Raw genomic sequence first — 22,834 nt, 5'->3', positions numbered from 1 at the left:
CAGCACTGAGTAATGCTGAAGACCAAAGCACTGGACAAAGAATATGAAAAGTCTTGGATATTTGGTACAGGATATTGATCAAGAATAATCTGAGCATTGAGAGCCTTATAGTCTCCATACATTTGAAACTATGTAAGTTATCAATGGAAATGTGTCGCACCTTGTAATAGAAGGATGGTCCCTCTGTAGTTTCAAACCTGTATAACCCTAATGCCACAATGCGTCAGGGGCTAGAAAACACTGTCACTAGTTGCACTGTCACCAACCTGTACATGCTTTGTAGGTGCAGAAGGAAGGCAGCTGTGGTGGGTAGGCACCTACGTCCACGAAGATTCCAACTGACTAATGCATTGCTGAATGGTGTTCACAGCTTTTCTTTCGCAGTGGCACACGTGCATGTGGTCTTTATTGTTCACTGAGTTCAAAGCCAGCAATGTCTGCATCAGTAACTCGTCGAAGTATCTGTACTTGTTGTCATCCCCAGCACTGTTAATGAAATTCCATACTCTGATTTGTAGGTCCTCCACTTTACTCCAGATATCCGAGAAGGTGAAGTATTGTTACAGAAGGCGCTCAATGAAAGCGATAGGAGCAGGTTTTAATGACTAAAGCTGTGCCAGCTAGTTGCATTGCTCACACAGTAACTTCTGTAATGAGGAATTTTCCTCTTGCAACATCAGACGTTCTTTCCCGGTGTCACTTATTGGTTGCCACTAGTTGGTCTTCGAATGTGGAACATAACTGCTGAAGTTTATACACATGGTTTTGGACGTGCCTGTATGTTGTGGAGCAGCTTGTGTCAAGGTCTCACAATCGTACCAACAGAGCAGACCCTCTCATAAATCTGGACACAAATGGAAGTGGTGCAGGACACTTCCTGCTACCAAGGGTTCATTCATATCAGCTTGTATGAAATTTCATGTGGAAGTCTGGCCATTGCCGAGGTCAACGTTGTGAAAAATAAAGCTGTGTGATCTAATAATCATAATTCGCTGGCTTGAGGTGAGGTGTAATATTTGTAGCATAATTAACCAATTAAGTGCCATGATCCCCATTTGGGGTTTTGTCTTTGTAACGGAAATTTTGCAATTCTAATAATGCCGGCAGCGAATGCTACCGTTTCCCATTGTTGCCCAGACCTTTGTCAAGCTCTTGAATTGAAGTTTCGTCAGTTGTTGTTAAACGATTGAATTGTACACTTTCATTGCTGTGAAGAAGCTACGTTTTTCAGCATTACAATAGTTTCATATTTTCAAAACAGTGGAAGTTATATTATTATGTAAATAACTTCCAATTTCTGTGTACAGGCATGTTCTGTAATGGTTTGAGAAGATGTTTATCAAGCATTTATTTCAAAGACCTATTTCATTTCTGCATGACACCTGTCTGAGCTTCGATTCCCCTTTGGGGCTCATGGTAGTCTCCATGTAAAACTTTATTTTGCTTTTATTTGCACCTCAGGCACAATGAGTCACTATCAGGCACTTACTATGAAGGAAACTGAAGAAATTGTAAATGACCCGAAGTTCATAGCTTCTTTTGGTGATGATGATGATGTGAATGAGACCACTGACATTGTCGAGCTCCCTCCAGATCGTGTAAATGAGATGTCTGAGTGTGAAAATATCGACGAAAATATATAAATGCTGTTCCATCTGATGTTCCAGGTTCCTTGCAAATTCATGCCAGTGGAGAGGAGGAGGATATTAGTGTTTAACGTCCCGTCGACAACGAGGTCATTAGAGACGGAGCGCAAGCTCGGGTGAGGGAAGGATGGGGAAGGAAATCGGCCGTGCCCTTTCAAAGGAACCATCCCGGCATGCCAGTGGAGAAAAGGAAAATGAGGAACATGTAAGCTAATGAAAGGAGAAAGTGAAAGTTAATATCACTTTCAATTGGACAACAGAATAAGCAACTTACTCTAAAACCTATCCTGATGCAGCAGCAACTGAACAGCGAAAATCGAATTTGGTAGCAGAACTAAAAGGAAAATCTGCTGTTGAGTCCTTTGAAGAATTTTTTGATGAACAGGTATTGAACTAATATGCTACACAGAACAACAATTACAGCTATAAGTTATGCAATGGATGCATAAAAAGTTCATGGGTATACTACTCTTCACTGGATTCCATGCTCTTCCACAGGAAAATCTATTGAGGACTTTGATATAATGTGTGTACGACAGTGTGTGAGTCGCAACAGATATATGGAAATAAAGCGCCCCTTCGTTTCAGTGATAACACATGTCTGAACAGAATCCTACCTGACGAAAGGGATTTACTGAACAATAACTTCATGATATTTAAAGGTTTTCCCGGCAGCCTGAGCACTGATGAGCAAATGGTACGATATTATGGATACTATCACCTAAAACAGTTCATTCACAGGAAACCAGTGACATTTGGATTCAAACAGTGGTCCATGTGCTGTTCTCAATGCAGTTTCTGTTACCACATGTCAGTCTATGAAGGAAAATCGAAGGATAAAAGTGATGTTTCAGTTCTGGGACTTGGCGGATCAGTTGTGTTGAATATGATTTGTTTTCTGCGGACTCCTGAACTTCCCAAAATCTATTTTGGTAACTTTTTCACGAGCATTCGTTTGATGAAAGAGCTCTCAGAAATGAGAGTAAGGGCAACTGGAACTGCCCCCATGAACCAAGTGAATAACTGCCCAATAGAATCTGAGAACAGCATGAAGAAGAAACTAAGAGGAACCTATAACTACAGATTTGAGAAGAATACAGAGATAATGGCAGTAATGTGGAAGGATAACAATTGTGTAATGCTCTTGTCAAACCTTGAGACAGTGCATCCAGTAAGCCAAGTAAAGAGATGGAGCAAAGCTGAGGACAAAGAAGTGCAAGATCCACAGCAAAGAATGATTTCAGAATGTAACAATCATATTGGAGGTGTGGACAAACTGCACTGGAATCTGCAGAAATCTCGTGTGAGAATTCGAGGGAAGAAATGGTACCTCCCATTGTTCACCAATATATTAGATGTAGCGTTGATCAGCGAGCACATCATCTACTGCCTCTCGAATGAAAATATTCCACTGCTTCAAATCCGGAGGATGGTGGCAAGGGAATATTTTGTTCAATCATCTGCTGCTTCTGATCCAAAAAGGGCAGGACGTCCATCATACCAAAAATCTACCTTTCACATGTTCCAATTGAACTCGGGACTTATGGAAACGGACATATGATTGAATGCACAACACTGGGAAACAAATAAAATGTGCAATTTGCAAGAAAAATGTGAGAAAACAGTGTTCTGTGTGCAATGTGGGACTCCATGTTGATTATTTTGTTGTCTGGCACAAAAAATAAAAGAAAATGTAAAAAAAGAGTGACATATGCCATTACCCCCAATTGAGGATCGATTAAAATAAATTATTTATTTCTAGGTTATTGCATTTTTTATTTTATGGGTTAATGAAGGAAAACGATATTCTGAACTGTGCTGATCTCAGACCCAGAGTCCACAAAAAAAAAAAAAATGCTGGTTAATATGACACTCACACATAAAGGACCAGCCGTTGTGCTTGTAGATGAGGGAAATGAACTGGTTTGATTCATCTCGTTGAGTATTTTTTTTACTTTAACGTTGCAACGACGGAAGCATAGTGAAAATCACAGGCGCAATTTGGGTGATCACAAGGAAGAGAGCACTTGTGTCTGGCATTGTCACTGCTAGCGTGAAACCAGCATCAACATGCAATCTCGGCACCCAGTGGTCTGTCGTTGTCAGCTGGTTTAAAAAAAAAAATGCTGGTTAATATGACACTCACACATAAAGGACCAGCCGTTGTGCTTGCCTGGTACTCTTTGGTTACTGCCTGCTGAAAATAAGGACATGATGGCTGTCACCGCCCTTTGCATGGTGCATCAGGATGTTGTCTAAAATGTGGTCAGTACTGCTCGATAGCCACTTGCCAAATCCACACGCAACATGGCTGTCAACTGCATGTACTGCTGATAGCTGCTGGGGAGTGAGGGCATCCATCTTGCAATGCGCAGACATGATCTGCTAACTGTAACTGAACCTCTTGTGGAAGTCCTTCGTTACATGTTACCAATGTTTAACTTTCTTGAGCCAATTTGCTTGTCCATACAGCCCATAGTGAAATATAAGGCATTAACGTCCGATCCGTTAAAGTTTGTAGGTGGCAGCACAGCTGTGTGTGTGTCAATCTGTTTACTTGTCCAAGTAAATAGCCAGATGAATTTGCTGCTGAGGTCGTTTGCGTGGTCTTTGAAATAGTGCTCATTTGGTTTCCTCATATTTGTTGAAAAGGTGTGGAGATAGGATAATATCACTGAGCCTAGCAGCATTTCACCTATATGACACAGTAATGCCCAATCCTTTGCTGCTGAGTTGTGAATAGTGAACTCTGATTTGCTGATAGCGAACTAAGCTTGGGGTTAATCTGATAAGAACTGAGGCATTTTTGGTGGCACATGTTATACAGTAGAATCATTCTTGAAACATTGTCCAAAAGAGATCAGCTGAGTAGATCTGGGGGTATTGGGAGGTGAAACCTCTTTTGATTGACTGCAGTCTGCTAGAAAATCAGGAAATTTCTGGCGTGGCTATGCCATTCGAGCTCCCATGTTGGAATCAGAACAAATGTTTCCCCTCAAAAACCAGCGCAGAAGCACGCATTAAGTTGGGAGGAGTGAGGAAGCGATGTTGGAATCGAAAATTATCACGTGCAGAGATCAGGTTCTGTGTCCTTCTGTTGGAAGTAAGTCAATAATATCAGCAAAGTGATGTGATGATGTGGTCCATGGGAGCAGGAAGTCTGTGTACACACATCGGTGTAGGTAGGCAATCACTTTCACTATTATTTCCAGACTTAATTTGTTCCATATAGTTTGTTGCATTATGCAACAGTCAAAACAATCAACACAGTCAAAACTGGTGAAACGTCCTAATAACCACTGATGATCTGTGATATTGTCTCATTGGCAGCGCGGTGTGTTCGCTATGTACGTGGAACACTACAGGAGTTGTGGGTCACCAATGTGGGAATTAGAGGGCGACGAGTGTGTAGAGCGATATTCTAACACTGTTGCCTTGAATTACATACTTTGTTCATATGATTACACACAGAAAAATCACAGAGCACTTTACACCAAAGCATATGACGCCATACAATGCCAGAAAACAGAAAGAAAAATTTCTATAAAGGTAACGACTTGTTCATTGTTTCTATCATTGACTTGGTGGTTGATGTCAATATGGTGATCGATGCCGCTACAAGCACATGACTTGACAGTTTAATACATACAGACTGCTTAATACATATAGAGTCTATGCACTAATCCCCTTCTCAATTTAGGATACACGTTTATACCCATCAGTTTAATGAAAGTACAGTCAATGTCAGAATTAAGTAAGCTAGAAATTACATTCACTGTTCCATTAAGGTTTCTAAGTAATTTCTCACAGCAGCAAAATTGTTGTTGTTGGCACAGAGAGATCATATTTGTATGGTATGAATGTCATAGTACCACATTTTACCTACTAAAATTTCATGACTTACAGAATCAAATGCCTAGCTCAGATCAATTAACAATACATCAACAAATGATTTTGCTTCAAAGGCACTGATACTGTTGAAACAATGTTTTCAACAGCTTTCAGCATTGATGAGTTTATCACAAAATGGTGCTGATAGTTGGTCAGAGTTCCATTAAAACGATATCTATAGATTTTTTGAAACATGCAATGTTCTACTATTTGGCACAAGAGAAAGTGTTGGTAATTATTCACACATGACTTGTTACTTTTCTTATGTAACAGAACAATTACTGCATCTTTAACCATGCTGAGAAAGAACATGCCATGAAAACCCAGTTCACAAGTAAACGAAGTTATTATAATATAATGTCTTCCTGTTTTTCTAATAGTAAAATTTTACAGACCATACAACTCTTGTGATTTTGAGTTGCCCAGCTTTGCTACAGCTACTGCAATAAGACTCACAGCTATTTCTACTCACATAATTTAAGGGTGTTTCACTACTGTTCTATTGAAAAATAACTTAAAATGTTCTAAATGTTTTTAATACTATATTCATAATTTTAATTTTTTGTAGCGAATAATGTACATCACCAGACATAATAAAGAGATGATCCTGAGCTGCTCCATAGTTTTCAGTTTATATTAAACTGCAGGCCCCCTATAACTAACCGGCTGGATAGGCCTGTCTAAGAATCAGTGGAAAGGAAGAGCATACTACCTTCAATCAGACCATAAGACCATGCCCATTAAAGCACTATAGTCTTCAAAGCAACATTTGTATTGCTTATAGTTTTACCATTGTTATATGTCTTTTAGTTGGAATTAACCAAGATTAACTGTTTCACTGCGTTTTGACCTGATACAAAAATTCTTAATATTTTGAGTTCAGATGCAAACTACTAATGGATACTTGGGGTTTACTGTTGCGAATGCACTCTTTTAGACCAATTTCTTTTAAAAATATTATATTGTATTAATTAATATTATTTCAGTTTTCAAATTTAATATTGTTTTCTTTAAAATCACCTTCTTTGAATGAATTTTACAGATGAATGTATGGTCAACATTTATGGTAACTTCCTGAAGTTCTGCACTATGTCATTTCTGAGCAGTAAACAGATTAACTCCAGTACCAAAGCTTGCAACATTGCACTTTATACTTTACTGATAACAGCACTGATCTGTGGTTAACCATATTTTTCCATATATATATATATGCCTTGTCTCCAAGCATTGTTTTCTGTTTGTTACTTAGGACTTGATAATAAGTAAACACTTCAGTTGTGTTTACTGTATATATAATTTCTTCAACATCAAGGAGGGCTTAAAATAAGTGGCAGAGAAAGGAAGAGGAAAGATATAGAGAAGATGTGCACAAAAAATTTAATCAGATTTTCTTGATGCATAAGGCAGTGCTCTGTTCTTAATGGCAACTTTATCAAGTCAACGTTTACAGCAACAGCGAAATTTGTTGATGGAAAAGTTCTGATGGCAACATTGTAAACTATAAATAAATTTGCCCACATTAGTCCAATTATTATCTGTGAGAAAGTGCATGGAATGGACATACAATTTTGACATTACTGAAAACCTTTTCAAATTTAGTGCATTGATAATGCACCCTATGTATATACAGGGTGTCCCAGCTATCTTGTCCACCCAAAATATCTCTGGAACAATAACAGCTATTGGAAATGACTTTCACCGGTATCAATGTAGGGCTGGGGCCCATGAATGTACACATTTGGAAACATTCTAAAACGAAAGCATATGTGTTTTTTAACACAAACTTATGTTTTTTTAAGTGGACCTCCTATATTTTTTCTTCAGCAATCCATAGCATGACAAAGCACATACACAATGGCGTTGATTGCATCGCAATATTCCCATTACATCCCGAGATATTGAGACGCGAAGGTGACGCTTGACACACTCAACATGCGCTGCTATCGCACGTCCTAAGGCTCAGACGTGAACCCCATGCTGCAGGATGGCAGCAGACCGTATTATTCGTTTCGGACCTCTTGATAAGTATGGAAGTGTGATTATGCATGTCAATCAATCGCGATTACGGGTTCACATCTGAGCCTCAGGACGTAGTAATATTCTTTTTAGTTGTTTCTGGTTGTTGTTGTTGTTGTCTTCAGTCCTGAGACTGGTTTGATGCAATTCCATGCTACTTTATCCTTTGCAAGCAGCTTTATCTCCCAGTACGTACTACAGCCTACATCCTTCTGAATCTGCTTAGTGTATTACTCTCTTGATCTCCCTCTACAGTTTTCAACCTCCACGCTGCCCTCCAATACTAAATTTGTGGTCCCTTGATGCCTCAGAACATGTCCTACCAACCGATCCCCTCTTATAGTCAAATTGTGCCACAAATTTCTCTTCTCTCCAGTTCTATTCAATACCTCCTCATTAGTTATGTGATCTACCCATCTAATCTTCAGCATTCTTCTGTAGCACCACATTTCGAAAGCTTCTATTTTCGTCTTGTCCAATCTATTTATCGTCCATATTTCACTCCCATACATGGCTTCACTCCATACAAATACTATCAGAAACGACTTCCTGACACTTAAATCTATACTCGATGTTAACAAATTTCTCTTCTTCAGAAACGCTTTCCTTCCCATTGCCAGTCTAAATTTTATATCCTCTCTACTCCGACCATCATCAGTTATTTTGCTCCCGAAATAGCAAAACTCCTTTACTACTTTAAGTGTCTCATTTCCTAATCTAATTCCCTCAGCATCACCCGAATTAATTCGACTACATTCCATTATCCTTGTTTTGCTTTTGTTGATGTTCATCTTATATCCTCCTTTCAAGACATGCCATTCAACTGCTCTTCCAAGTCCTTTGCTGTCTCTGACAGAATTACAATGTCATCGGCGAACATTAAAGTTTTTATTTCTTCTCCATGGATTTTAATACCTATTCCGAATTTTTCTTTTGTATCCTTTACTGCTTGCTAAATATACAGATTGAATAACATTGGGGATAGGCTACAAACCTGTCACACTCCCTTCCCAACCACTGCTCCCCTTTCATGTCCCTCAACTCTTATAACTGCCATCTGGTTTCTGTACAAATTGTACATAGCCTTTCGTTCCCTGTATTTTACACCTGCCACCTTTAGAATTTGAAAGAGAGTATTCCAGTCAACATTGTCAAAAGCTTTCTCTAAGTCTACAAATGCTAGAAATGTAGGTTTGCCTTTTCTTAATCTAGCTTCTAAGATAAATCGTAGGGTCAGTATTGCCTCACGTGTTCTGGTATTTCTACAGAATCCAAACTGATCTTCCCCGAGGTCGGCTTCTACTAGTTTTTCCATTCGTCCGTAAAGAATTAGCGTTAGTATTTTGCAGTCGTGACTTATTAAACTGATAGTTCGGTAATTTTCACATCAGTCAACACCTGATTTCTTTGGGATTGAAATTATTATATTGTTCTTGAAGTCTGAGGGTACATCGCCTGTCTCATACATTTTGCTCACCAGATGGTAGAGTTTTGCCAGGACTGGCTCTTCCAGGGCTGTCAGTAGTTCTAATGGAATGTTGTCTACTCCTGGGGCCTTGTTTCGACTTAGGTCTTTCAGTGCTCTGTCAAACTCTTTACACAGTATCATATCTACCATTTCATCTTCATCTACATCCTCTTCCATTTCCATAATATTGTCCTCAAGTACATGGCCCTTGTATAGACCCTCTATATACTCCTTCCACCTTTCTGCTTTCCCTTCTTTAATTAGAACTGGGTTTCCATCTGAGCTCTTAATATTCATAAAAGTGGTTCTCTTTTCTCCAAAGGTCTCTTTAATATTCCTGTAGGCAGTATCTATCTTACCCCTAGTGAGATAAGCATCTGTACATCCTTACATTTTGCACTTCCTGTCGATCTCATTTTTGAGATGTTTGTATTCCTTTTTGCCTGCTTTATTTACTGCATTTTTATATTTTCTCCTTTCATCAATTAAATTCAATATTTCTTCTGTTACCAATGGATTTCTATTAGCCCTCGTCTTTTTACCTACTTGATCCTCTGCTACCTTCATTACTTCATCCCTCAAAGCTACCCATTCTTGTTCTACTGTATTCTTTCCCCTATTCTTGTCAATTGTTCCCTTGTGCTCTCCCTGAAACTCTGTACAACTTCTGGTTCTTTCAGTTTATCCAGGTCCCATCTCCTTAAATTCCTACCTTTTTGCAATTTTCAGTTTTAATCTACTAATCTACAGTTCATAACCAATAGATTGTGGTCAGAGTCCACGTCTGCCCCTGGAAATGTCTTACAATTTAAAACCTGGTTCCTAAATCTCTGTCTTACCATTATGTAATGTATCTGATACCATCTAGTATCTCCAGGCTTTCTCCATGCATACAACCTTCTTTCATGGTAGCTATGATTAAGTTATGCTCTGTGCACAATTCTAGGAGGCGGCTCCTCTTTCATTTCTTACCCCCAATCCTTATTCAGCTACTACGTTTCCTTCTCTTCCTTTTCCTACTGTCGAATTCCAGTCACCCATGACTATTAAATTTTCGTCTCCCTTCACTATCTGCATAATTTCGTTCATATCATCATACATGTCTGCAGTTTCTTCGTCATCTGCAGAGATAGTCGGCATTTCGAGTTAAATATTATATTTGCTTAGTTTCTGCATCGTTTACGTAACATAAATGTCAAGTTTTTTTCGGTAATTACAGTACAGTTTTTCGAGGAAGCCTCTCCTTTACCCATGTTTGTCAACATAACTTACAATACCTTTTTTTAGTGACATGCGATATTCTTGTTCACAAACTAGACTACTGAAGATATCAAACCAAATTGTATATATGTAAATACGTGCCGAAAAGCAAGTCGTCAATATGTTCAGTATATGATAAGCTCTTAATATGCGTATCGAAAGGCTTGGGAGCAATTTTTATAGATAAATTGGCTGTAAAAATGTCAGGTGGAATTGAGGTTTTGTTTCAACGAATCTGTTCTTCCTGGTAATAAAGAGTAACTTAGCATAAAAGTATTTTTAAAAAGAAGAAAAAACAATTTTAGGAACTACAGTCACAAAACTGATTCAGCCCGTTGCGCGTTACTGTTCGATTTTGAGACTGACTGGTTAGTCATGTGTGAAGAGTATAATGTGAAACGCAGAATTATCGATGAAAGAAATATGGTTCCTTTTGTTCGTACTGTTGAGAACTTCGTAATGGCAACCGACTTTCGGATCACTTCTTTTTAAGTTCTATATGTTGCATTGGTAACTTTATCGAAGACTGAATCCACTTTTTGGTTCACAAGATGGAGAGTGGCGAAATGTTTAGTGGTCAGACATTTTTGCATCACGTCTTCGAACATGATATGTCAAGGCGTCTCGATGATAGCCATTCTTCGACTGCGATAAGAAAAACATCGTGTTTGCGCTTCTGTGGTGATGTTCACCAAAATGATGTGTCAAATAAGTGTTTTCTATCCCTTGTACTTTGTTAAAACTTGAAAACTTATCCCTATATTTCGCTAAACTGTTACCATTAATGAATCGGCTTTCGTCCATCAATACATGTATAAAGTATGGCTGTGTTGCTCCGTTCTCGTTGGCGAAGAATGTAGTGGTTCATAAGCAAGGTGTATGATAGGTGATAAGTGTAAGTTGTTTTGACGCTGGTGTTTTTTTAAGAGTAACACCAACCGGTCTTAGTAATCTCATTCGTTTCATAGTTATTGAGAAGGCTGTGGGCGCAATAGTTAATACACGGAAATCAACTTTTCATCCACATTATTATTCATGTTGTCTTCGTTGTATCGTGAATAGTGTATAATGTGTGCTGTATTTGTACTGTGAAAATAGTGAAGTTTCAAAAATGCAGCCCTCCAGAAGTATACCAAGTAACATGAGTGAGATATGTAGGTTGTGTTTGTCAAGTGAGGGTAGCATTCTGCCAATATTTGGTGAAGAGGAGGCGGAAGAGCCGCATATCCCCCTGTCCTTCAGGATTCTGGCGTGCGTTTCTGTCGAGGTAAGTAAAGTGCTCGATTTGTGTGTTGTTATTAATCGACGGATTGGATCAACGAAGATTGTTGGTATCAGACCGCGGACAGTAACGATCATTGGAAGAGTAACGAGTGGAATCGTAGTTAGTTTTACGTAGTGTTAATAAGCAGAAGTTTGGCATTTTACTTACGCTTATCTGCTATGTGAATGGAGGGATAATTACAAATTTGTGGGACTCGGGTATTTTCGATAATTTGCTTGCCCCGTTTAAAACAAGATGATTTAAATTTGATTATTTTAGTCACTCGTTCATCTATCGTGGGATCATCTCACAGTGATGCAGGTTTTATCATCAGAACACAGTGAAAATAATAGCTGGAAATTTAGGCTACTTACTACTAAATATGAGGGTAGGACAAGGGTGGTCATAGTCTTGCCGAAGGAATCATCCTGGCATTTGTCTGAGATGGTTTTAGGAAAACAACAGAAAATCTCAATCAGGATGGCCGGATAGAGCAAACTCTAACCTGATGTCACGTCAGTGTGGTTTTAGTTTTACACACAATTTGCACCATTTAATTGTAATACACAGTCTTGTATTGCTTCACTTTACACACTAAGGACTCCTGCTGGTGACTCCTGGATCACAAACATGCTGTTATTTGCCTTGCAGTCCCTGCAGCCCGTTTGAAAAACTGACTCTAGTCCTGTAAACCCACAACTATTCCCCATGTACATCTTTATGTCCACCCTTAGTAAGCCCGAAAAAGTGAGCCAGCATACTCCCATGATGAATGAGATGCTGAACTTAGGAGACAGATAAAACACTATTATCATGCAATATACAACATGGTATATGCTTTTCTTGCAAAAGCATTAGGCCTACAGTGTTTCACGTATTGTAAAATGAATTGTAGTTGTCCCTTTCATTATTTACCATTAGTGCCTACTCTTTAGTCTAAGCTATTTTTAATTGTGTAGTTGGGGCTTCTGCATTACTGATGAATGTTATAGCTGCCTTTTTAAATGGATGTGCTTCAGTTATCGTCTCTTTTGGGCAATTTATTACCTAGAAAATTTGAGTGCGTGCTTTAAAATGTTTAGAATTTGTTGTTAGTTTTTGTGTGGTAAATGTGCAAATGCAAACTGGCTCTTGTTCGTTGATTATGATTACGCCTCTGTATAAAACTGGTTACTTAGTACTGTTTACCCTGGTTTGCACAAAAGGTTGGTATCTGCACTCACTTGGTGCAGTAAGGATACCCATTTTTTCAACAGTTGTTTACAGAGTACTTTCTGCTACTTCTAGTTATTATTCTTATGGACCTTTTCTGCAGTTTAAAAAATGTGTTTCTGTTTTGTGCCTTTGATCCCCAGAAAAGAAAACTGTAGAGCTAAGAATTGAATGTATGTAGGAAATGTATGTCACCACACAACAGCGGCTGTTGCAACCTGATCTGATCATTCCATGTAATTGATGATAACTATTCACGTTCCTTAAAGCTTTGTGCTTTTTGCACGATATATAGACATATCATCTACACTTAATGTGATGGAACTGTTTTTAATCTATGCTGTAGTATATACTTTTTGTTTTCTTTATGTTTAATGTTAATTTATTACGTACTGTGTAATTCCAATCATCCTTGAGGGTTTCATTTGTCTTGTCTATTAGTTATGATTTTGTCAGTGACTATGATGTTGCTGTCATCAGCAAGGAGCAATTTAACTCCGTAGGCTTGTATTATACTGTCCAAAAAGTGGGATATAGATTAAGAAGAGACTAGGATCCCGTACACTGTCCTGAGCCACACGTATGTTCCCTGTCTGACAACAGTTTTATTAAAAATTCATCAGCAGCAGATACTTGATCCAGCTCTACCTTTTGCACCCTTTTCTCCAGGTATGACTGGAACCAATCGTTCGCTGTTTCTCTTGCGTGTAGTGCTCATATAATAGTTTACGAAAGAAATCTCTGACAGCTGGTGGTGCTGTTGCCATCTCTCAAATTTGGAGCTCAAATGACAGCTGGTGCAAAAAGAACACTGAGACATTGTATTTAAGATATATACAAAATCACATTATGTGACTGATTAAGTTACATATGCGGAGCAGCTGTGTCAAATTTTTTGCAACTGTCTGCCATCTTCTGTCGCTGAGCCTACTGTAGTGTGTTTAGTAGTATTTTATCGTCAACAGTGCTGAAAGCCAAGGACAAGCCTGAGAAAATACCCATAACAGGGCCATTCTTGTCAAGAGCTATAAGTTGCCTACCACTTTTATGAATTCTCTAAAAGGGCTGTTCTTATTTATGTAATCCATTAGTCTTTTTATGATGATTGATTCAGTGTTTTTGAGAATACAGACAGTAGCGAAACTGGACTCGAGTTTTCAGTACTCTCTGCATTAGCATGGCACAACTTGTGTGTGATTCAGGAACACTGGAAAAGTGCCCAAAGTAAAGGATTCATATATTGTACTTGTTTATGGGTCTTGTTTGTTGTCTATACATGTCTTCAGAACAGATTGGAACCTCATTTATACCTGTAAACTTCCTGTTTTTTAATTTCTATAATGTCTTCCTGAATTCAGACTCTATTGCGGAAAACATCATTGTGCTCACTGTGTGTATCATTGTTGGTGCTGCATGTGGCTTTAGAAAGATTTTGTTGCTACTTTTCTGCAATATCAGAGTAGGTCTATTATGGTCTAGTCATTTACAGAATTTACCATTTCCTGTGGATTTTCTGTCATTCTGCCATCATCTTTGATTTGTATGTTGTTACACTTTTCTGATTTTCCCAGTTACATGTTTTGTATTTGTTACTGTAAATAATTAGCATGATTGGAAGTAAGTGTGTGTCACATGTCTTGGAACCCTTGGCCATAAACAAATAGTTTTCTGCTGTTGCTATAGCTAAGCTTATTTTATTTACCGACTTGTTTTTTGCTGTTGGTGGTGCAGTCATCCATGATTGATATTACTTTTATAGCGCCTAAGAAATTTTCTTACAATTTTGATATTCATTGTTTTATAATTATACTTCTGTTTAACAGCCAGTTTCACAGTTTCAATGTAGCCTATACAGCAACACTTTATATATATCTTTCCTCATGAATTATAAATTGTTAGTGCCTGGGTAATGTTAATTATTAATGAAAACTGCCTCAGTTGTGTTATTACATATTTATTGTGTTAAGACCAGTTTCGTTGTTTGTAGAACTTCTTCAGGCTGCCAAGTTGTGCTAAAGTCATGACACAAATTGTCTAGTCACATGTAATGTTAAAGACCAAAACTAAAAACTATGATCATCACGGCTGAGGTGGTTTTCATTAACATTAGTGACAGCTGTGGTGCTCAACATAATCAAGATTATATTCTACCTGGTTAATGTTGGAATTTAAAGAGTTCTCTCCTCCCAGTAAAATATCTAGAAAGTTATAAGTATTTGCAACAGCATTTGCCCTGTTTTTGAATGTTGTGCAGCATTTGTTACGAAAAAATACACATGCTTTCTCTTGTGCATATTCAAGTTGTGAATGTAAAACTCTTTTCAGTGTATGCAGCATACTGTACATTTAGCAGGAGAATGAAAGGTTTTAGTGTGAGTGTTCTCTTTTTTTGTGAATGATCTTTGGATCAAGGGAAATGTTCGTGGTGAGTCATGGGCTCTTGCAGGGACATATTGTTAATTACTGCTGTCACATCACCTTTCATTCCATAGTGTCACAGTTTTGTTGTTAATTGACAAAGCTAATGGATGTGAAAGCAGAGAGAGAGAGAGAGAGAGAGAGAGAGAGAGAGAGAGAAAAGGGGGTGGGGGGAGAAGGAGGGGAAAAAAAATCTGTAGCATAGCCCAAGCTCTAGGTTAGTTTGGAAGGTGACAGTTGGGTCGGATTGAGCTGATGAAACAAGCGAATCTGATACAAAAAGTAAACTGGTTGGGGTGACAGACTGACCTGTAGCTTAGCTTGCAAGGAGAAAAACACACACACAAACAATAACACCTACATCCATACTCCGCAAGCCACCTGACGGTGTCTGGTGGAGGGTACCCTGAGTACCTCTATCGGTTCTCCCTTCTATTCCAGTCTCATATTGTTCGTGGAAAGAAGGATTGTCGGTATGCTTCTGTGTAGGCTCTAATCTCTCTGATTTTATCCTCATGGTCTCTTCGCGAGATATACATAGGAGGGAGCAATATACTGCTTGACTCTTCGGTGAAGGTATGTTCTCGAAACTTTAACAAAATCCCGTACCGAGCTACTGAGCGTCTCTCCTGCAGAGTCTTCCACTGGAGTTTATCTATCATCTCCGTAACGCTTTCGTGATTACTAAATGATCCTGTAACGAAGCGCGCTGCTCTCCGTTGGATCTTCTCTATCTCTTCTATCAACCGTGTCTGGTACGGATCCCACATTGCTGAGCAGTATTCAAGCAGTGGGCGAACAAGCGTACTATACCCTACTTCCTTTGTTTTTGGATTGCATTTCCTTAGGATTGTTCCAATGAATCTCAGTCTGGCATCTGCTTTACCGACGATCAACTTCATATGATCATTCCATTTTAAATCACTCCTAATGCGTACTCCTAGATAATTTATGGAATTAACTGCTTTCAGTTGCTGACCTGCTATTTTGTAGCTAAATGATAAGGGATCTATCTTTCTATGTATTCGCAGCACATTACACTTGTCTACATTGAGATTCAATTGCCATTCCCTGCACCATGCGTCAATTCGCTGCAGATCCTCATGCATTTCAGTACAATTTTCCATTGCTACAACCTCTCGATACACCACAGCATCATCTGCAAAAAGCCTCAGTGAACTTCCGATGTCATCCACCAGGTCATTTATGTATATTGTGAATAGCAACGGTCCTACGACACTCCCCTGCGGCACACATGAAATCACTCTTACTTTGGAAGACATCACATTATAGTCTCCATATTGTTTATGACATTTGTCACAAGTTTTGTATGTCACTGATCAAAGCTGATGACTCATATCAAACATTCCTCATTATTCTGATCTTCACAGTGTAGAGTTTTTAAAGGTGATTTTATTTCACTGTAATCTTTTTATAATCATGAAGTTTCTTATGTGCCATTCTGGAGTGGATTGCAGTGATTGCATGCAACCAGTGCTGCCTCATGTTTGTTGCAGATTTAGGTAATTACTTGTAACACATTTACTGTAATTTACTAGCAGTGCCCATCGTGGTCTCCTACGTTTGCAATACTGATAATACGTGTCATTTGCATGACAATGTACTAAGTGAAATTGTATTGAACAGTAGTACATGGATTGTGTATTGAACAGTAGTACATGGATTGTGCATGATGGAAATTTGTTTCTAGTGTAAGTTGCGTCCTTAATATTTCTCTGGAAGACTGCAATTTCCATAGTGGATTGCTATACAGACAAACATTCTTGTACTAGTGTTGCTTTGAGTGATTCTATAAAATTTAATCGTATCTATCCTTATTTGCTGTTAGCTTTTGAGAATAAAATGTCTGTAGTAGAAAACACACACTTTTGAATTAATGTGATGCTGTACTGCAGTGTAGTGTTTTCTTTATGATACTAATTCAGATGACAATTTTGACAAAGTTTACCGTTGTACCAAGATAGAAATAATGATTTGATCTGTTATGATGCTTTGTTATAACTGAGACCAGTATTATGTAGCTTGATGAAGTGTGTACTGTGCCTTTCGAGGTGACACTACAGGCTGTGTGACTTACTCCAACCGCTACCAATGTTTTCTGTCGTGGCTGCTATTTTTGGAGTTCTATTAGAAAGTTGCATACCACATTTCAATTTTTGTTGTGTTAAAGACAAGAGATTCTGTTTCTGGTCAATTTTTGAGACCAATATTATATGTGAAAGCTTTGCCTTTCTTGTAGAAACACTATGTATATTAATGTGAGGTCTTTTTCTGTGTGGCAACTTGACACAGTCTCTCGTTGAAATAAATCTGCCTCTCCTCTCAGTTATCAGCAACAAACTGAAGTGACATCTGTGAGTAGTTATCTATAGAAATCCTTCGTTGTATTATTAGTAGGATGAAAATGCAAACATTCTTGTTTTGTAAATAGATGTTACTGCATGTCATGTTGTTCCTTACGTGAAGTATCACCCAATTTATTTACTTCTGCTAGTGCATTTAATCACAATTATTTGCCCATATCTTCATATTCAGCAGTACCACAAAATATATTTAAAAGTTCTGCATCCACACAGTCATCACTGTGCCAATTTTCCGCGTTCTTGAGATTCCAGCTATTCTCCTGTTATCTCTGAGCTAACTGTCCTTGTCTTGTAAAACATTCAGCTGATGCATCACCTAAATTTTTCATTCTTCTTACTATTTCTTACTTTTGCAAAAAAATATCCCAGTGTCAGCTGATTATCTTCAAAAAAAGAACTGTCACAGATAACTAAGCACAAGAGAAAAGGACTGTAAGCATGAAAATACTATGATATGTTACTGCTCTTGTACAAACAAATGTGCACAGATTTAAACACTGAATAATACAACTGTGAATGTGTGTGATTATAAGTGTCTGCCACACAGACTAGTTGATCACGGAAATGCTGACAAGTAGCAACTGCTTTTGGCTCATTATGACTCTTTATAAGTTTCAGATGCACCAAACGTGTTTTCAGGGGTATGATCAGTTCCCTTTTCATCTTTGAATGATCTGAGAACAGAGCTTTGTACTGTTGTCTTGTAATAATGAAGTAATGAGAGTAGTGGTAACCAGCATGTGTGGACATACCAAAGACAGGAAATTGACTGTGTCCTTGTTGAATGAGGCATTGTGATTTACCAGTTGACACCAGATCTAAATCGGGCCAAAACCCATAGTCACATTGGGTACAGATACTTTGATAGTTAAAATACGAGTTATTGTATAGTCGCCTTAGTGGTTACAGAGGTCTGCCAAATAGTTGCCTTGTTGACAGAATGTTCATACTGTCTTCATCACTGATCTGTTTAATGATACTGCAAACTGATGATTTTTGTTTCGTATTCTGTAAATGTCGTAAGATATTTATATTTAAGTTTGTTTTGTCAACCATTATAGCATGATATCTCTGTTAGCCTTAGCCCATATAGGTAATGTGTAAGACACCTTCTATTCTTTAAGTATTTAATTTTCTTTTTTTGGACAATTGAATGCAATTTTCTCTCACCTTGTTTATATCTCCTGGGTGATGATAAAGGTTTAATGGTATAAATGTGCGCATATGTGATGGGTGCTGTGTCTGATTGCAAACACGCACCATTTATGTATTTGTGTTTTTAATTGTGATATTAAAGCTAACCAAATATCATGTTACAGGTTACACACAGTGATGGACTGCCTTCTCTGATATGCCAGCAATGTTTGAAGCAAGTAGATTCATGGACAGAGTTCAAGCAACAGTGTGATGCTTCTCAGGCAACTCTGAAGGAATGGCAGCGTGCTGCAGAAGCTGCAGCTGCACTGGATTCCTCTACCAATGGTACCCCAGACCGTGTTGTAACTTCTGTTTCCGATGTCACAGATCTTGGCAGCCAATCATCCCCTGCTGCCAACAAGGTACTTAGTAATCATATTAACTATTTATGTGTGTTTATTGTGTTAGTAACTCTCACATCTAGACATAAACAAACAGAATCTTATACTGTTGATGTTAATATTCTTTTTAAGGGAGGCTGTCAGCTGGAGGGGTATGCTTTGCTGAAACAGTCCTTTGTCTGTTTGAAGTAATTAATAAAAATTAATGAAAAGATAAATCCAATATGAAACTCACAATCACCTTTATAATTTACCATTGATACACATATTGAGCACAATGCAGCTCAAAACAGGAATTGCTACACTCTGATTGAAATTACTTTGTGATTGACTTTTCTAGTTAGTCAAGTGGTAAGGGACAGCCATCATCCAATCGTAGCTCTGTCACCTGTTTTGTAGGAATGTTCAGCATCTTGGAAAGCGTGGCTGTCGCACACTGGGGACACTGCCCTTCTGCCCACCATCCTGCTCCTGTAATCTGTCAATCACAAAGTAATTTTAATCGGAGTATAGGAATGGTCTCAATTTTTTAAAGGAAAGTGTGGAGTTTCATATCTCATGTTTGCATGTTCAAGCAGCTCTCATCACCAATCACTACTTTCCTTTGGCTTACATTACTGGGAAAAAAACTAAATGCTGTAACAAAAAATATGTTGTACTCACGTACACCTGCCTTTTTTCCATAATTTGCCCTCTTTTTAGAGCTAGAATCTCAATTGTGACAGCTACTATATTTTTATTTTTTTCGTGCAATATAAGACTGGCTGTTAAGTTGTGAATTTACCAGTGCAATGGAGCAGAACATGATTCTGTTGGCGTGGCGTATAATGCAGCTCGTATATCATGGCACCCTAGACACACACACACACACACACACACACACACACACACACACACACACACACACACACACTCTCTCTCTCTCTCTCTCTCTCTCTCTTCTCTCTCTCTCTCTCTCTTTCTCTTTCTTTCTTCACATACTTATCAGAATGCTACCAGTGATGGAGTATGTAGTCACACAGGACCAGCTCATGTAAGAAAAAATTCATTGTTAAATTCATTACTAGTGTTCCAATGGTCGTACTGTATGATTATAGCATGTGATGCTGCCAGTTTCAGTGATGGCTTGTAATACAAGTGACACGAGTTCTTGGACCTAGAATTATAGGCCTGTATTATTTCTCTGAAGGAAAATGTTGCATCGTACATTTGTCATGTGTCAGATTCTGATGTTGCCACTTTATAATTTCACGTCACTTAGTTTATCTACATAATGTATTTTGCTGTTATCCTCTTAGTTGATGGAGCCTTGTACATTAACTCATTCATACATGATGTTCCATAGATCTCATCACGAAGGAGACACTTCATTGCTGTGGATCAAGTCAAGGTATAAATTAACAGAAGTAGCTGTCAACCTACCTCTGTAAATAATTATAACTGTTAACTTGAATTAAGTTAGTAGAGAAACCACAACTATTATGAAAATTCTCTCTTCCCACATTATTCTAGGTAGATGTCAATTTTTTTCAACTACTGTTTAATACCTTTTATAATTGCACTCATTATTGTCAGAGAGATATAATTATATTCTTGCTATAAGAGTGGAGGCCTATTTTTTGTATACTAAAAATTTTCCTGTGTTATTCTTAAGGATTTTTTTTCAGTCCTACACCTACTTGAGATAGGTTTGTACCTATTACCAGTAATCTGTTTCTGTATCACACAGTTCATATCAGTTTCTCTAGATTTCATAGAGCTAAATTACTAGAGGAGACAGTCTGCACTTTATAATGTTCTTCCGCTGTGAGTACTTTTCGATTTTTGTCACTGATTATCACAATACCCATTCTTCTGGGTACCACTTTCCATTCGGTGTGGTCATTAACGCGCAAGATCATTGCTTGTCAATGTGAGAGCTAAGAGCTTACATAATACTTCTCCAGAATGTTAAAAGTTCATATTCTGTACTTGCAAGGGGAGACCACGATGTCGGGATCACAAATAAATGAGAAAATCGCAAGAGAAGTTTTATAAGTCCATTATGTACATCATGTATATGTACAAAGCTGAATGCCTGGTCATTCAGTTAGCGTTCGCACATGGCAAGTGGGTCATGGACAAAGCAGTAGTTAGTCCCACCAATACTTACTTTTTAATCTGTATGTTTTTCATCAGTGGTATTGTTCTTTAATTTGGAATTTTAGAGGTAATACAATGAGAGACCCAAGGCATTTTCATGAAGTTGTAGTGAATTTTATGTGTTACCTGTAATTAAATTTTCAAGGACGAGGGACAGGCTAGGAAAACCCAAGTCAAACCTTGATAAATAATAACAGGGTGTATATGCTCTGGGATGACCGGGAACACACAGGATTTTTTTCATCCTGGAGAAAACTGGGGAAAACATTAAGAATTTTTTAGAATTCTGGGTATTTTGCGTTTTTTTTAGTCTTCAGTTAAATTCTTGTAATTTTGTTTGGTAATAAATTTTTGTAATTTTGTTTGGTAAGAACTGATAAACAGCAAAATGCAGCAAAGGCTTTAGGACGAAGACTATTTAATACTTCATAACAATAAACTGCTGCCGACGAGTGTGACGTCAAAATTGTTTACATTAAGTTTGTTTGACCAGTTGCCTGTAGGCTCACACGCTTGCGCAGCTGAGTTGTGTGTGGGCAGTACCTTCTCCCGCTTTTGGCTGCTTGAAGTATGGTTGTTAGCTGTATCAGCAGTAGCAACAAGCAGCCAGATGATACCCTGAAAAATTTTTCTGGTGTGCCCAAGCTGCCAAATTCACGCATGCGCATAGCAGTGTGGGTTGTAGTGGGGAGGGGATTAATGTCCATGTAAGCCGTATTTACGGTTAGTGATTTTGCTGTTTCCTCTTCGTTTACGCTTCTCGCATCAAATGAAAACAAAATGGATTTCTGTGGTTGAGAGCTATCAAGTGAGTTAAAATACATTCACATAATTATGGAAGGCTAACATATGTTATTAGTTTGTTTTCTGATTTTATTTTATTCCCACATTTTTGGCAGTCAGTCACCTTGTAGAACAATGAAGTTATTTTTGTCGGCTTGCTAAATAAATGTGGCTTTTATTCATCTTTTCCCCAGAGACAGTCAATTTACTAGAATTGAAATGTTTCATTCCGCACTATTGGTAAGTTTCAACTTTTCACTGAATTTCAAGTGCACGTATTCATCTCTTGGCATGTCTAATGTGACTCTGAGGCATTTGACTAAGTACCCGCAGAGCCTGTACTCAACGAGATTGTGTCTTTGGCCAAGAGCATGGGATTAGAAGTGGATAACAATGATATCAATGAGCTTGTGGAAATCATAGCTAAGAAATGATCACCGAAGAGCTTATGGGATTGTAGTGTGTTTCACAGCAGGAAGTTGTGGCAAGGAGTTCTTCAGAGGAGGAGGAGGAGGGGGGGGGGGGGGGGGAGAGAGGAGGAGGCGGATGTGGTAACAGTAAAGCAACAACCTTTTTGTGCAATAAGAGAAATGCTGTGAGCATGGGAGTTGGATACATTGTACATTGAAAATCATCACCCCAATAAAGCAATGGCTACATGCGCTACAAATGTGTTTGATGATGATGCTGTGTCACACTTTCACAAGTGTTGAAATGTCAGCAGAAACAAATGACTATGCATAGCTTCCTAGTAAAAAAGAATTAGTTATGTATAGTGAATAATAAAGTACATAACACTGTATGTATAATTT

The 22,834-nt window shown here is 38.2% G+C and overlaps 2 protein-coding genes across 5 annotated transcripts in view; both read left to right on the top strand.

Moving 5' to 3' along the window:
- The first annotated feature begins 2,454 nt into the window (after positions 1–2,454).
- On the top strand, positions 2,455–3,207 carry LOC124614681 (piggyBac transposable element-derived protein 3-like). The gene has a single exon (XM_047142967.1). It carries the CDS (start codon positions 2,455–2,457, stop codon positions 3,205–3,207), a length of 753 nt encoding a protein of 250 aa, XP_046998923.1.
- A 7,394-nt stretch (positions 3,208–10,601) lies between these two features.
- Positions 10,602–22,834, top strand: part of LOC124618569 (zinc finger protein 184-like) — a 160,926-nt gene continuing 148,693 nt past the window's right edge. Inside the window, exons 1-3 of one of the 4 annotated variants that reach the window (XR_006980546.1) lie at positions 10,602–11,548; positions 18,879–19,118; positions 20,443–20,487. Coding sequence is in view for 3 of the 4 variants with exons in the window: in XM_047145399.1 (XP_047001355.1) it covers positions 11,393–11,548; positions 18,879–19,118; positions 20,443–20,487 (441 nt within the window). In the remaining variant the exon portion in view is untranslated. The remainder of the gene's footprint in view (positions 11,549–18,878; positions 19,119–20,442; positions 20,488–22,834) is intronic. The other 3 variants (XM_047145399.1, XM_047146885.1, XM_047146162.1) reach the window with 3 other exon arrangements.

Source organism: Schistocerca americana, chromosome 1 (assembly GCF_021461395.2).
Source record: "Schistocerca americana isolate TAMUIC-IGC-003095 chromosome 1, iqSchAmer2.1, whole genome shotgun sequence".
Taxonomy (NCBI): Eukaryota; Metazoa; Arthropoda; class Insecta; order Orthoptera; family Acrididae; genus Schistocerca; species Schistocerca americana.
This window is presented reverse-complemented; position numbering and strand designations above follow the sequence as displayed.

Coding starts and splice junctions, on each gene's coding strand:
- LOC124614681 (XM_047142967.1), top strand. CDS start 2,455: ATGTCAGTCTATGAAGGAAAATCGAAGGATAAAAGTGATGTTTCAGTT.